This window comes from Colobus angolensis, unplaced genomic scaffold (assembly GCF_000951035.1).
Source record: "Colobus angolensis palliatus isolate OR3802 unplaced genomic scaffold, Cang.pa_1.0 Scaffold11, whole genome shotgun sequence".
NCBI lineage: Eukaryota > Metazoa > Chordata > Mammalia > Primates > Cercopithecidae > Colobus > Colobus angolensis.
The window spans coordinates 6,078,757-6,091,589 of record NW_012112030.1 but is presented as its reverse complement, the minus strand read 5'-3'; the positions used below and the strand labels follow the sequence as shown (position 1 = coordinate 6,091,589).

The 12,833-nt window shown below is 43.5% G+C and overlaps 1 protein-coding gene and 1 pseudogene across 1 annotated transcript in view; one reads left to right on the top strand and one right to left on the bottom strand.

The window, feature by feature from the left end:
* Positions 1-4,945, bottom strand: part of MFAP5 (microfibrillar associated protein 5) — a 14,902-nt gene extending 9,957 nt beyond the window's left edge. The window contains exons 1-3 of the mRNA XM_011955598.1: positions 4,639-4,945; positions 4,373-4,432; positions 3,187-3,222 (exon numbers count right to left, since the gene is read on the bottom strand). Coding sequence (XP_011810988.1) covers positions 3,187-3,222; positions 4,373-4,432; positions 4,639-4,705 — 163 coding nt within the window. The 5' untranslated portion in view covers positions 4,706-4,945. The remainder of the gene's footprint in view (positions 1-3,186; positions 3,223-4,372; positions 4,433-4,638) is intronic.
* Positions 4,946-6,606: 1,661 nt separating this feature from the next.
* Positions 6,607-12,833, top strand: part of LOC105521374 — an 18,852-nt pseudogene continuing 12,625 nt past the window's right edge.

Below are 12,833 nucleotides of genomic sequence, written 5' to 3'. Positions count from 1 at the left end.
TGACCGCAGGTGATCCAACCACTTTGGCCTCCCAAAGTGCTGGGATTATAGGCATGAGCCACCATGCCCGGCCTGACTTCTTTTTTTAACTTCGGATTCTACTAATAAACGTCAGATGTAAATCTGATGGGAACAAATATTTTAATAAAGCATGTCAGAGTTATGGATGATTGTTTAAAAGGTGAAATACAAATAAAGCATTTCATGGGAGTTCCCCTTGCCCACCTCATCCTTTTTTCTAAATTACAGACAGAAATTCATCAGGTTTGGCTAGGCTTCATGGCTTATGCCTGTAATCCCAGCATTTTGGGAGACCAAGGCATGTGAATCACTTGAGGTCAGGAGTTCGAGACCAGCCTGGCCAACATGGAGAAACCCCATCTCTACTAAAAATACAAAAATTAACCAGGCATGGGTGGTGCATGCCTGTAGTCCAAATTACTAAGGAGGCTGAGGCAGGAGAATGAATTGAACCCAGGAGACGGAGGTTGCAGTGAGCTAAGATCTTGCCACTGCACTCCAGCCTGGAACAGAGCGAGACTCTCCTTCCAAAAAAAAAAAAAAATCAACGGCCTTGACAAAAAAGCCTCTTAACCTTTCACATTCATTATAGTATTTCTTCTTTCAGAACACTCTTTTTTTTAGCTGGACGTCATTGATTGGAAGAACAATCTTTAATAAAAGGAATGCAAGTCTATTCCAATCCCACAGAATATTTGAAAAACCGCTAACCTGAATCATTCCAGAGCCTGCAGGAGAGGAGTGGAGTCTCTCCTGGGTATAGCCCAATCCTTCCTGGTTCCCTTTCTCCAGAGGCCTAGCTACATTCCAGTCCAGCCACTCACAGAAACAGGAGCAAAGCAATGGGAGAACAGAGGGCTTGAGAATGTATCCTAGCTGTCTCTGGGATTTCAGGGCAGAGTACGGTTTTTCTGTGTATACCTCAGTTTAACCAACTGTTTCAAGAGCTATCACCATATAAATGCTTTATCTAGTATTCATGAAGTTCTCTCTGAAAAAAAAAATTAACATATTTTCTTTTCCTTTTCTTTTTTTGAGAGAAACTCTCAGTCTGTTGCCCGGGCTGCAGTACAGCGGTGCCATAATAGCTCATTTGCAGCCTCAAACTGCCAGGCTCAAGTGATCCTTCCACCTCAGCCTTCTGAGGAGCTAGGACAACTGACAAACCACCACACGTGGCTTTTTTTTTTTTTTTTTTAAGAGTCAGGGTCTCAGGCTGTAAGCAGTGGCTCACACCTGTAATCCCAGCACTTTGGGGGGCCGAGGCGGGCAGATCACCTGAGGTCAGGAGTTCGTGACCAGCCTGACCAACATGGTGAAACCCTGTCTCTACTAAATGCAAAAAATTAGGCCGGGAGCAGTGGCTCACACCTGTAATCCCAGCACTTTGGGGGGCCGAGGCGGGCAGATCACCTGAGGTCAGGAGTTCGTGACCAGCCTGACCAACATGGTGAAACCCTGTCTCTACTAAATGCAAAAAATTAGCTAGGCGTGGTGGTGCATGCCTGTAGTCCCAGCTACTTGGGAGGCTGAGACAGGAGAATCACTTGTATGTGGGAGGTGGAGGTTGCAGTGAGCTGAGATTGCACAATTGCACTACAGCCTGGGCAACAAGAGTGAAACTCCGTTTCAAAAAAACAAAAATGGAAGGGTCTCACTGTGTGGCCCAGGCTGATCTCAAACTCATGGCCTCAAGTGATCCCCCCACCTCAGCCTCCCAAAGTGCTTGGTATGACAGGCAAGACAATTCATCGTACCTTATGATATGTCTGCAAGAAAACCATCTAAAGTCATAACATAGAACTGGTTCCTAATCAGCCCAGAAAAATGAATTCCGATTTTCAGTTTTGCTGGTGCTGAAATCTCCGGAGGCCTTTCCCCTAGTCTGAAGTCTAGTCACATTCCTGCCCTTTTTTCCTAGATTCAGATCTAGATTCAGAAACTCTGGGATTCAGATATTTTTACCAATAACAGAAAAAAATTTTGTATTTTTGTCTTCTGTACCAGGACCCACTGCAAGAAAAATATATTATACTGTACCCTGGTACATACATATGGAAAACTAAGAGAAGTTTTATTAAATTTGTATGAAATAATACTTTACTCTTGTAAAACACATGCAATGCATCTTGGTATATTTGTTTTGGTCTATCTTAATTCATTTAAAAAACTAATACCAGTTGTGACCCACTAAATTGATTTCATGATCCTTTTAATAGGTTGCATTACTAGAGCGCTCTGTCCTCTAACTCTCCTGGGAGGGGAGAAATAAAGAGATAAATTATGATTATGTTGAATGCCTTGAGGCAGAATGGAGTTTTCTTCATGAAGTTGAAGAAAGTCGTTTAGGAGTCACAACTTTTGGGATTTTTGCTACAGAGAATGGTGTGAGCAAAAAATACCTAAAAAGCAGAAAAACCAAAAAATACCTTTTGGGTTTTGCCCAGTTATGCCACAATTTCACTTAGTACTGACATGACTTCTTTTTTCTTTTTTTTTTTTTTTTTTTTGAGTCAGTCCCACTCTGTTTCCCAGGCTGGAGTGCAATGGCATGATCATGGCTCACTGCAACCTCAGCCTCCTGGGTTCAAGCAATTCTCATGCCTCAGCCTCCTAAGTAGCTAGAACCACAGGCATGCACCACCATGCCAGGCTAATTTTTTTTTTTTTTTTTCCCCCTAGAGATGAGGTCTCCCTGTGTTGCCCTGGTTGGTCTCAAACTCCTGGGCTTAAGCGATCCTCCTGCCTCAGCCTCCCAAAGTGCTGGGATTATGGGTATAAGATGACTTCTTACCCGGTCTTTCATTTTTCCACAGTTACATGGATTAAGGAATGCTTTTTGTAAGGACTAGTGAGCGTTTTCTGAGTAAGATAGGAGATGTGTAGAGAAAAGTGAAAAGAAATGGGCATAGAGGGGGTCTTGGGAAGGTGTTTCAGTAGTTCAAACACACACACACAAGAAACTTTGATGAATGGGATAACAGGATTGTGGAAACTGGTGAAGCTGATCCTATTTCTCACACTTTGGCAATGCATCTCTCTGTTGTAGGAAAGTTTTTTTGTTTTTGGCAGCGATAGATAAGCAGGAAGGATTTTTTTAACTCTGTTCATCTAAATTTTTCTGATAAGAACTCCAACAGAGCCCCTATCCAAGGGTTCACCTACCTCCTCGTTGACTATTGACCCCCAGGGGTATCCAGTCTATAGCAAAGGAAGAGAAAAGAGATGTGAGTGACTGCAGTTCTATACCTCATAACCCTTTTATGAGACAAATCAGAAAATCATGGAGAAATGGTTATACTTTATCTCTGTGACTTATTCCTGTATAGCTCAATATAAAATTACTGAGACCATTAGTGCTATGAACAAAACCAATAGGAATAGAAACACTTCAGAAAGAAAAGTTCCTTCACTGCTGTGCATTTGTTTGGTAGAAAAAAAAAAAAAATCCTGAGAACAAAGCCCTGCTGCCCTCTTACCCTCATTCCTGGCCAGGAATGAAGTCCAGCTCCACTGATAGACCTGGCAGCCCTTCTAGTGTTTCCTGCTCTTCTAGCCCCACGGCTTCCCCTCTAGCTATGCTAGTGAACAAGACAGAAGAATTATTTTTCTCAATCTGTATTGGAAAAGGGAGAAAAAAAAAAAGAGTAGGACATCTTTACAGCCTAAAATTCACTTTCTGTGGCCAATCTTCTAGCCAGATTCTGGGAAATCTGTGAAGATCACTTTTTTCTTGTGTGTCAGTGTGGCACATATTTTTCGCATGCCTGTGAATATACCCGCGTGTATGATGGCAATGGTGTATGTATTCTCACTGTTCTTCTTCAAGGTTTAATTTGGTCCAGTTTCTTTTTCTTTTTTTTTTTTTTTAAATGGAGATGAGGTTAACTTGTCTCACTATGTTGCCCAGGCTGGTCTCAGTGATCCTCTCCACTCAGTCTCCCAGAGTGCTAGGAGTATAGGTGTGAACCCACCATGCCCAGCCCAGGTCCAGTTTCTTTCTAGGTAGTTCCTCTGTGTTTGTGTATGCATTTGTATATCAGCTTCTTTTTTGCTTTGCAATTTGTTTATTCAACCCTCTTTGGGTGGTTAGTGTGCATTTTTGTGTATCTTTGTTGTACTTTAGTTTCATAATTCTCGGGAGGCTTTCCCCTAGTCTGAAGTCTAGTCACATTCCTGACCTTTTTTCCTTAACACAAAATCTGTTCTTTTCTTCTCATAGGAATTCCAGAGCTCGATATCAAGCATCTCTACTGCTATTTCTCTTCAACCTCATTCCATCCCATCTCCTGCCACACACATGTATAGCTGAGGAGCTGAGGGTTTAGGGAGCAAAGAATAAAGGACTCACCAGAGGGGATGATGAATGCAGCAAGAAACAGCAGCACCTTGGGTCCCAAGAGCGACATATCTATAGGGGTGGCGAGCATAGCAGAGAATGTGATGCTCAGAGGCACATCAGCATTTCAGTGCCAGGGAAAGATGCCTCTGAGGTCCCTGTCTCTTTGTCTTCCCAGAACTTTCTCCATTTTCCCTTATGACTCAAACCCTTTCTCTCTTTTCTTGCCTTTCACCCAACATTCATTTCTCCCTCAAATCTATTCTTTGGTCACGTACCATTATTCTTGCTTGTATTATTCTCTTCCACCAAGTCAGAGGAAATTTTACATTTTGCATTGTCCATACTTGGCTCTACCCTGTGGCCTCTTTCATCCCTGATGTGGAATCTTCCTTTCTCATATGCATGTCTTTTTCATATCATCTGCTCATCTTGGCATCTCCTTCATTGGAATTCCATGGTTATTTGGGAGGTCTGCTCAAGTCTAAGTTCAGTGGCGCTCCCCGTTGCCCCTCTCCAGCCCTTTCACACACACACAGACATACCCACATTCCCTCTGTCTCTTTAGGGTTTTAGGTAATCAAACAACTCACTGTCTATGGTGTTCTGCTCTTTCCACCGAGTCCTTTGGCTGCTGAATGTGTCTCTCTCCTCTTATGCTGTTCCTACTTTGGCTGGAGAATAAGATGAACAGAGCCACTCCCTGGAAAGGACTTCAGATTTGGCCTCCTCTGAAACAATGAGATGAGGGAGAGCAAGAAAGCCAGGCTAGGCGTAGAATGACTGTTACAATGAGGCTGGAATGAGAAGGGAGATGGGAATTGGCAGTTGCTCACACCCTCATTCCAAATGTTATGACCACACTGATGAGAGCTCTTGCTGCTCCCTGGAAGAGTTGGCACCAGCTCATGTATTGCCTTTCTTCCAGCAGCCTATTTTCTGGTCCCAGCTCTCCTTTTTTCCTTGGGTTCCTTCTTACCGAAAAGTTCCATCTTCTCCTTGGTGTGTTTTAATGCACATTATAGATACTGTTTCTCTCTCTCCCTGGCTTCTTTTTTTTTTTTTTCAGACAGAATTTTGCTCCTGTCACCCAGGCTGGAGTGCAATGATTCAATCTTGGCTCACTGCAACCTTTGCCTCCTGAGTTCAAGCGATTCTCCTCCCTCAGCCTCCCTATCTTTCATATTTGAATCATTCCTTCATCCCACTTTCTCACTTTCTTTTGCCTCTTTCTTGACCTACACGTTTAGACTCTTCTTCATTTTTTCCCCTGGGGATATCCTATGTATTCTCACAACCAAGCAAGCACAGATGCCATATGAGTTTTGTCCAAGAGGAAGGCTGGCTATCTTGGGGTTATAAAAAGTTGAGGAAATTTTCAGAACTCTCCAAATCATTTTCAAATGTAGAGAAGCTCTGTGAAAGGGGTGCCAGCCTTACTTTGTCTTTTGGCTTTGTTTGAGCTTAACTAAGAATCTGGGTTTCTGGGATCTTAAGGATAAAATGCAATCAGATACCCAAAGAAAACTGAAAGGCAAGGTTATTATGCTTGCCTTATTTTCTACCAATATTTTTCCTTAGATCATGTAATGTGTAGATAACACTTTCTCTAATCCAGGAATTTTTTTTTTTTTTAAGATAGGGTCTTGCTCTGTCACCCAGGCTGGAATACAGTGGCATGATCACAGGTCACTGCAGGCTTGACCCGGGCTCAAGTGATCCTCCTGCCTCAGGCTCCTAAGTCTCTGGGACTACAGGTGCATGCCACCATGCCAGGTGAATTTATGTTTATTTTTTTGTAGAGACAGGATTTTGCTATGTTGCTCAGGCTTGATCCAGGAATTTTAAAGACTTTGTATTTGCTCTTATTCATAGAGACTCTAGTGGTTCAACCACTAAAACATTCCCGCTTTGAATTCAAGAGCAAACTTGAATTACAGAAACTCAAGTCAGAGGAATGGTGGACCTTGTATGCCATAGAAATACGTAAGTTTCAGGTTATCTGTTAGCTCCTTTAGTCCACATTATATATCTCCCTGATGAAATAAATTAGAGAAAAGTACAGGGAGATAGAGAGCAGATAGTAATAATAAATTACAGACTAGAAGAAAAAAAAAGGGGGGTATGATGGAAGGAAGAAAGGAAGAAAGGAAGGAGTCTAGTTGAGAGGAAGAAAGAGCAAATCGCACTTTGTAAGCACCTCTGGGACCTCCGAGGGGGCGGTAAATGCTACATCTCTAAGATACATGGAATCTGGTCAGTCCGCAGAGCAATCCGAGTGCTACGCCCAGCTCTTCCTGATCTTCCTGCCCCAGAACTTGTTCTTCTTCCATCTGCTCCACAGTGAGGGGGCTGAGGCTAGAAAACAGATGTGATTCTAGTCTGAGGAGAGTCAGGGAAAGAAAAGGGTGTGGGGAGAAGAAACAAAAAGGCAAATGCAAAGCAGGACATAGCTAAGGCAGGACATAGAATGAAGAGCCTAGAGCAACGATCAAGTTTTCCATGAAGCTCAGACAGATGGAGACACTGAACTCAGGCCAGTCATTTGGCAGGGAGAGCAATGACCTCAATGTGCTGGCCTGGCTAGAGGCTATAGTTTAGGAGAGCCTCCCCAGGCAGTGGGAGGGGGTGTTCTCCTGGGGTTGTAGGAGGTAGTCTGGAGTTGGGGCAGTGAAAACAGGAACAGAATGTTCAGAGCAGGGCTGAAGAGAACAGGCAGGAAGTAGCATCCTAGAAGGAAAGGAAAGGTAGTGAGGCAGGAACTGGTAGAAGAACAGGACAACAATATGCTGTTGGGTTTTAGAGATATTTGAGAATGCAGTTTGTTTCAAGGTTGGTTAGTTTCTTTTCTTTCTTTCTTTTTTTTTTTTTTTTTTGTGAGACAGAGTCTTGCTCTGTTGCCCAAGCTGGAGTGTAGTGGCATGAACTTGGCTCACTGCAACATTTGCCTCCTGGGTTCAAGTGATTTTCTTGCCTCGGCCTCCTTAGTAACTGGGATGACAGGCGCCCACCACCACGCCCGGATAATTTTTGTATTTTTAGTAGAGAGGGGGTTTCGCCATGTTGGCCAGGCTGGTCTCAAACTCCTGACCTCAAGTGATCTGCTCCCCTCAGCCTCCCAAAGTACTGGGATTACAGGTGTTAGCCATGGCGCCTGGCCAAGGTTGGTTAATTTTTTCATGGCAACTATGGGGGGCCCTTTATTCTACTACAGTTCCCCGTTTGTTTTCAGAGCCCAGGTTTGGATCCCCAGGCATAGAGATCCCCAGATTTGCTTTTCCCGAGGTGATTTGATCAGCCTCCGTTGCATCGTACATCAATTAATCATTTAATCACATCAAGTCAAAATCAGCACCAATGGTCAGAAACCAGCAAATGCCATCCAGCGTTACAAGCCCATAATTTTCTGGGGTTCTTTTTGACTCATTGAGTAGCAGCCCATACTTCCATCCTATATAGGCTGGATTTCCTGAGGGCAGACAACACATTCTCCAGCAAGAAGAAAGCCCCTCATGGGATTGACTGGCAGGTATAGAAGTGACTTAATGAAGGCAATCTGTGTTTGAGTTACCCAGGAAAATTTTAGTTTTTATAAAACGTCTGGGAAAGATGGGCAACGTGCAAAGAAAGAGGAGAGAGACAGAGATGTGAGATGTTAGGCTGGCTTTATTCATCTGTTTATTGGCCTGTAAAGAATACACCCATTAGCTGAAGGCCTCTGGGCAAATGTACAGAAACGTTATTACTACAGTCCCATCCAACTAAATTAAACCCAGGAGCTAAACACACACAAAAAAAATTTCCCATAAAAGGAAGGAAAAGAAAGGGGGAAGGTTATATGAGGCAGGGAGGGCAGGAAGAGGGAGTGGTGTGTGTAGAGGAATGAAGCAATGAAGTAGTAACAGCCAAACACAAAAGATGGACTTAGATGCCAAAAGACATATGTCCTTAGAAAACTTAGGCTAGGGAACACTTGTTTGTCCATCAAAATCCAGCCTAGATGTCACCTCCTGCCAGAAACCTTTCCTGGTCCCCTCTGCTTCTGAAGAGTTAATCATTCCCTCTATTAAATCAACTCTTTGTTTATTTGTGTAATTATATAATCCACTTTATTAAACTCTTTTACATATCTTTAATCTCTATTAGGCTGAGTGCTTCTTTTTCTTATTTTTTTATTTTTTATAGGAATGGGGTCTCCCTATGTTGCCCAGGCTGGTATCGAACTCCTGGGCTCAAGTCATCCCCCTGCCTCAGCCTCTCAAAGTGCTGGAATTACAAGCGTGAGCCACTGCCCCTAGCTTAGGCTGAGTGTTTCTTGATGGCAGAGGCTGTCTTACTCCTCTTTAGCTGACATAATGGTTAGCACATTAAAACTCAAAATTTGCAGCCTGGGCAACATGGCAAGACCTTGTCTCTGCAAAAAAAAAAAAAAAGAGACAGTTTGAGACAGTTTCACTCTGTCATCCAGGCCAGAGTGCAATGGCACAATCTCAGCTCACTGCAACCTCTGCCTCCCGAGTTCAAGTGATTCTCCTGCCTTAGCCTCCCAAGTAGCTGAGATTACAGGCACCCACCAGCACACCCAGCTAATTTTTGTATTTTTTAGTAGGGACAGGGTTTCACCATGTTGGCCAGGCTGGTCTCGAACTCCTGACCTCAGGTGATTCACCCGCCTCTGCCTCCTAAAGTTTTGGGATTACAAGCATGAGCCACCACACCTGGCCAAAAGATTGTTTTTAATTAGTCAGGCATGGTGGCATATGCCTGTGGTCCCAGCGACTTAGGAGGCTGAGGCGGGAGGATCACTTGAACCCAGGAGGTCTAGGCTGCAGTGAGCTATGACTATACCACTACACTCCAGCCTGGGCAACACAGTGAGACCCTGTCTCAAAAAAAAAAAAATCTAAATGTGGTCAACTGGATTGAATTGAGATGAAGACTTGAAATAGTAACTTCCTATTTCTGAAATATTAACATTCAAAACTTAGTCAAATGCAAGGGGGTAGAGGATAACGTTTTAGGGAAGTAAGCAGTTTGAGAGTAGTATACCTGGAGTTCAGCAAGCAGAACAAGCAATCAATGTATTGAAGTGATATGGGGGCAATAGAGCAAAAAGGAATAGGCTCCTTCAAAGCAGAAAAATTGGACAACAGCTAGTCTTAAAATAAAGGAATTTTGGCAGTAAGACTGTAAAAGTTGTCTCATGTAAAACATATAGAATTTATATCTACAATAATTAGTGCTTCTGTCTCGTCATTTTGCTTTGTGTAAATTTCCTGATGGCACTGGTAGTCAGTCTTACACTGCTACAGTCATACTTTCTTGACCACACAAATGTAAAATGTTTGATCCAGGTTTAAGATTCTGCTCAAGTTCCTGAACCCACAACAAAAAAGATATAAATAACTCTGATAAAACTGGCTGTAAACAAACAAAACAGGACAAGTTCTAAAAATTCATTCATTCATCTATCTTCTCATTCTACCTGCCAAAATAAGAAGAAAGAGAGAGAGAGAGAGAGAGAAAGAAACTCTGGAATTTGCAAATATGGTTTAAAACAGGAAAGTTCAATGTATATAGTTATTAATAATAATAACTCATATAATTAGCAATTTAAGCACATCTATATAATAAATATATAGTTTTAGAAATTATATGTATTAATACTAGGCAGCCTGTAAGAGAGTCCCAATGATCCCCATCGCCTGTTTTGTTTTGTTTTGTTTTGTTTTGTTTTGTTTTTGAGATGGAGTCTCTTTCTGTTGCCCAGGCTGGAGTGCAGTGGTGAAATCTTGGCTCACTCCCAACCTGCACTTCCCAGGTTCAAGCAATTCTCATGCCTCAGCCTCCCAAGTAGCTGGGATTACAGATGCCAGCCACCCCACCATGCTAGTTTTTGTATTTTTAGTAGAGATGGGGTTTCACCACGTTGGCCAGGCTGGTCTTGAACTCCTGAGCTCAAGTGATCCACCCACGTCAGCCCCAAAGTGCTGGGATTACGGGCGTGAGCCGCTGTGCCTGGCCTCCCACCTCCTGTTCTTCATCCTCCGTGTGATCCTCCCCCTTTGAATGTGGGCTGGTCTTAGGTACTACTAGCAAATGAAACATAGCAGAGGTGATGGGGTGTGACTTCCAGGATTGTGTAACAAGAAGACTCTGGCTTCTATTTTTGGTGCTTCCTCTTGCTCTCCTGCTTTCTTCTTTGCTCTGAACAAAGCCAGCTGCCATGTTGTGAGCTGCTTTATTGAGATGCCCATGTGGCAAGGCACTGATGTCTGGAGCCAAAAGCCAGCAACCCAAGGCCTGCCAAAAGCCACGTGCATGAACTTGGAAGTGAATCTTCTCTCAGTTGGGCCCTGAGATGATGACAGCACCAGCTAACACCTGGATGACAGCCTTGTGAGATACCCTGAGCCAGAGGTACCTAGCTAAGTCATGTTTGGATTACTAATCAACAGAAACGTTGGGAAAATAAGTGTTTTTTGTTTTAAGCTGTTACATTTTGGGCTAGATAGGTAACTAATATGTTGTATAACTACAATACAGGATTATTTGTATTATATAAATTTAATATATATATATGTAACTATATATAGTATATGCCTTAGTCCATTTGTATTGCTGTAAAGGAATACCTAAGGCTGGGTAATTTATAAAGAAAAGAGGTTTATTTGGCTCATGATTCTGCAGGCTGTGCAAGAAGTGTGGTGCCAGCATCTGTTTGTGGTGAGGGACACAGGTTTCATCCACTCATGGATGAAGGGGAAGGGGAGCTGGTGTGTGTACCTATCACATGGCAAGAGAGGAAGGAAGCAAGAGAGAGGGGAGGGAGGAGCCAGGCTCTTTTTAACAACCAGCTCTCACAAGAATTAATACAGTGAGAACTCACTAATTACTATGGGGAGAACACCAAGCCATTTATGAGGAATCTGACCCCATGATCTAAGCACCTCCCACTAGACCTAACTCCAACGTTGGGGGTCAAATTTCAACATGAGATTTGGAGGGGCCAAAGCATATCCAAACCATAGCAGTACATAATAATTATGTGATATAGTATCAATACAGTTATATTAAGATGAAATACTATAAATTACCTCATATATTAAATATTAATGTAAATTAGTCATCATAGCTAATATTTATAGAGCATTTATCATGTGTTAGGCTACGCTAACTAAAGAGTAAGTACAGTATGATTATGCTACATAAATTGTATACCTCCTTCGGAAAATAATACATTCACAGAAAAGCAGAGAGAAGAGAAAGGAAGGAGATGAAAAAGAAAAAATAAAGAAGAGATAAGGGAGAAGGGAGAGGAGAGAAGGAAGAGACATGGAGAGTAAGAAGGAATCAAGACCCCCCTGATTCAGTTACCTCGCCCGGGTCCCTCCCACAACATGTGGGAATTCACTCAAGTTGAGATGTGGGTGGGGACACGGCCAAACCATATCATTCCGTCCCTGGTCCCTCCAAATCTCATGTCCTCACATTCCAAAACCAATCACGCCTTCCCAACAGTCCCCCAAAATCTTAACTCATATCAGCATTAACCCCAAAGTCCACAGTCCAAAGTCTCATCCAAGACAAGGCAAGTCCCTTCCACCTATGAGCCTGTAAAATCAAAAGCAAGCTAGTTACTTCCTAGATACAATGCGGGTACAGGTATTGGGTAAATACAGCTGTTCCAGGTGGGAGAAATTGGCCAAAACAAAGGGGTTATAGGGCCCATACAAGTCCAAAATCCACTGGAGCAGTCAAATTTTAAAGCTCCAAAATGAATTCTTCGACTCCAGGTCTCACATCCAGGTCACACTGATACAAGAGGTGGGTTCTCATAGTCTTGGGCAGCTCTGCCCCTGTGGCTTTGCAGAGTACAGCCTCCCTCCCGGCTGCTTTCACAGGCTGGCATTGAGTGTCGGCAGCTTTTCCAGGCACACGGTGCAAGCTGCTGGTGGATCTACCCTGCTGGGATCTGGAGAGCAGTGGCCCTCTTCTCACAGCTCCACTAGGCAGTGCCTCAGTAAGGACTCTGTGTGGGGGCTCCAATCCCACATTCCCTTCTGCACTGCCCTAGCAGAGGTTCTGCATGAGAGACCCACCCCTGCAGCAAACTTTTGCTTGGCCATCCAGGCATTTCCATACATCTTCTGAAATCTAGACGGAAGTTCCCAAACCTCAATTCTTGACTTCTGTTCACCCACAAGCCCAACATCACATGGAAGCTGCCAAGGCCTGGGGCTTCCACCCTCTGAAGTCACAGCCCAAGCTGTATGTTGGCCCCTTTCAGCCACGGCTGGAGCGGCTGAGACACAGGTCACAAAGTCCCTAGGCTGCACACAGCACAGAGACCCTGGACCCAGCTCATGAAGCCACTTTTCCTCCTGGGCCTCTGGGTCTGTGTTGGGAGGGGCTGCCATGATGTTCTCTGACATGGCCTGGAGACATTTTCCCCATGGTCTTGGGGATTATA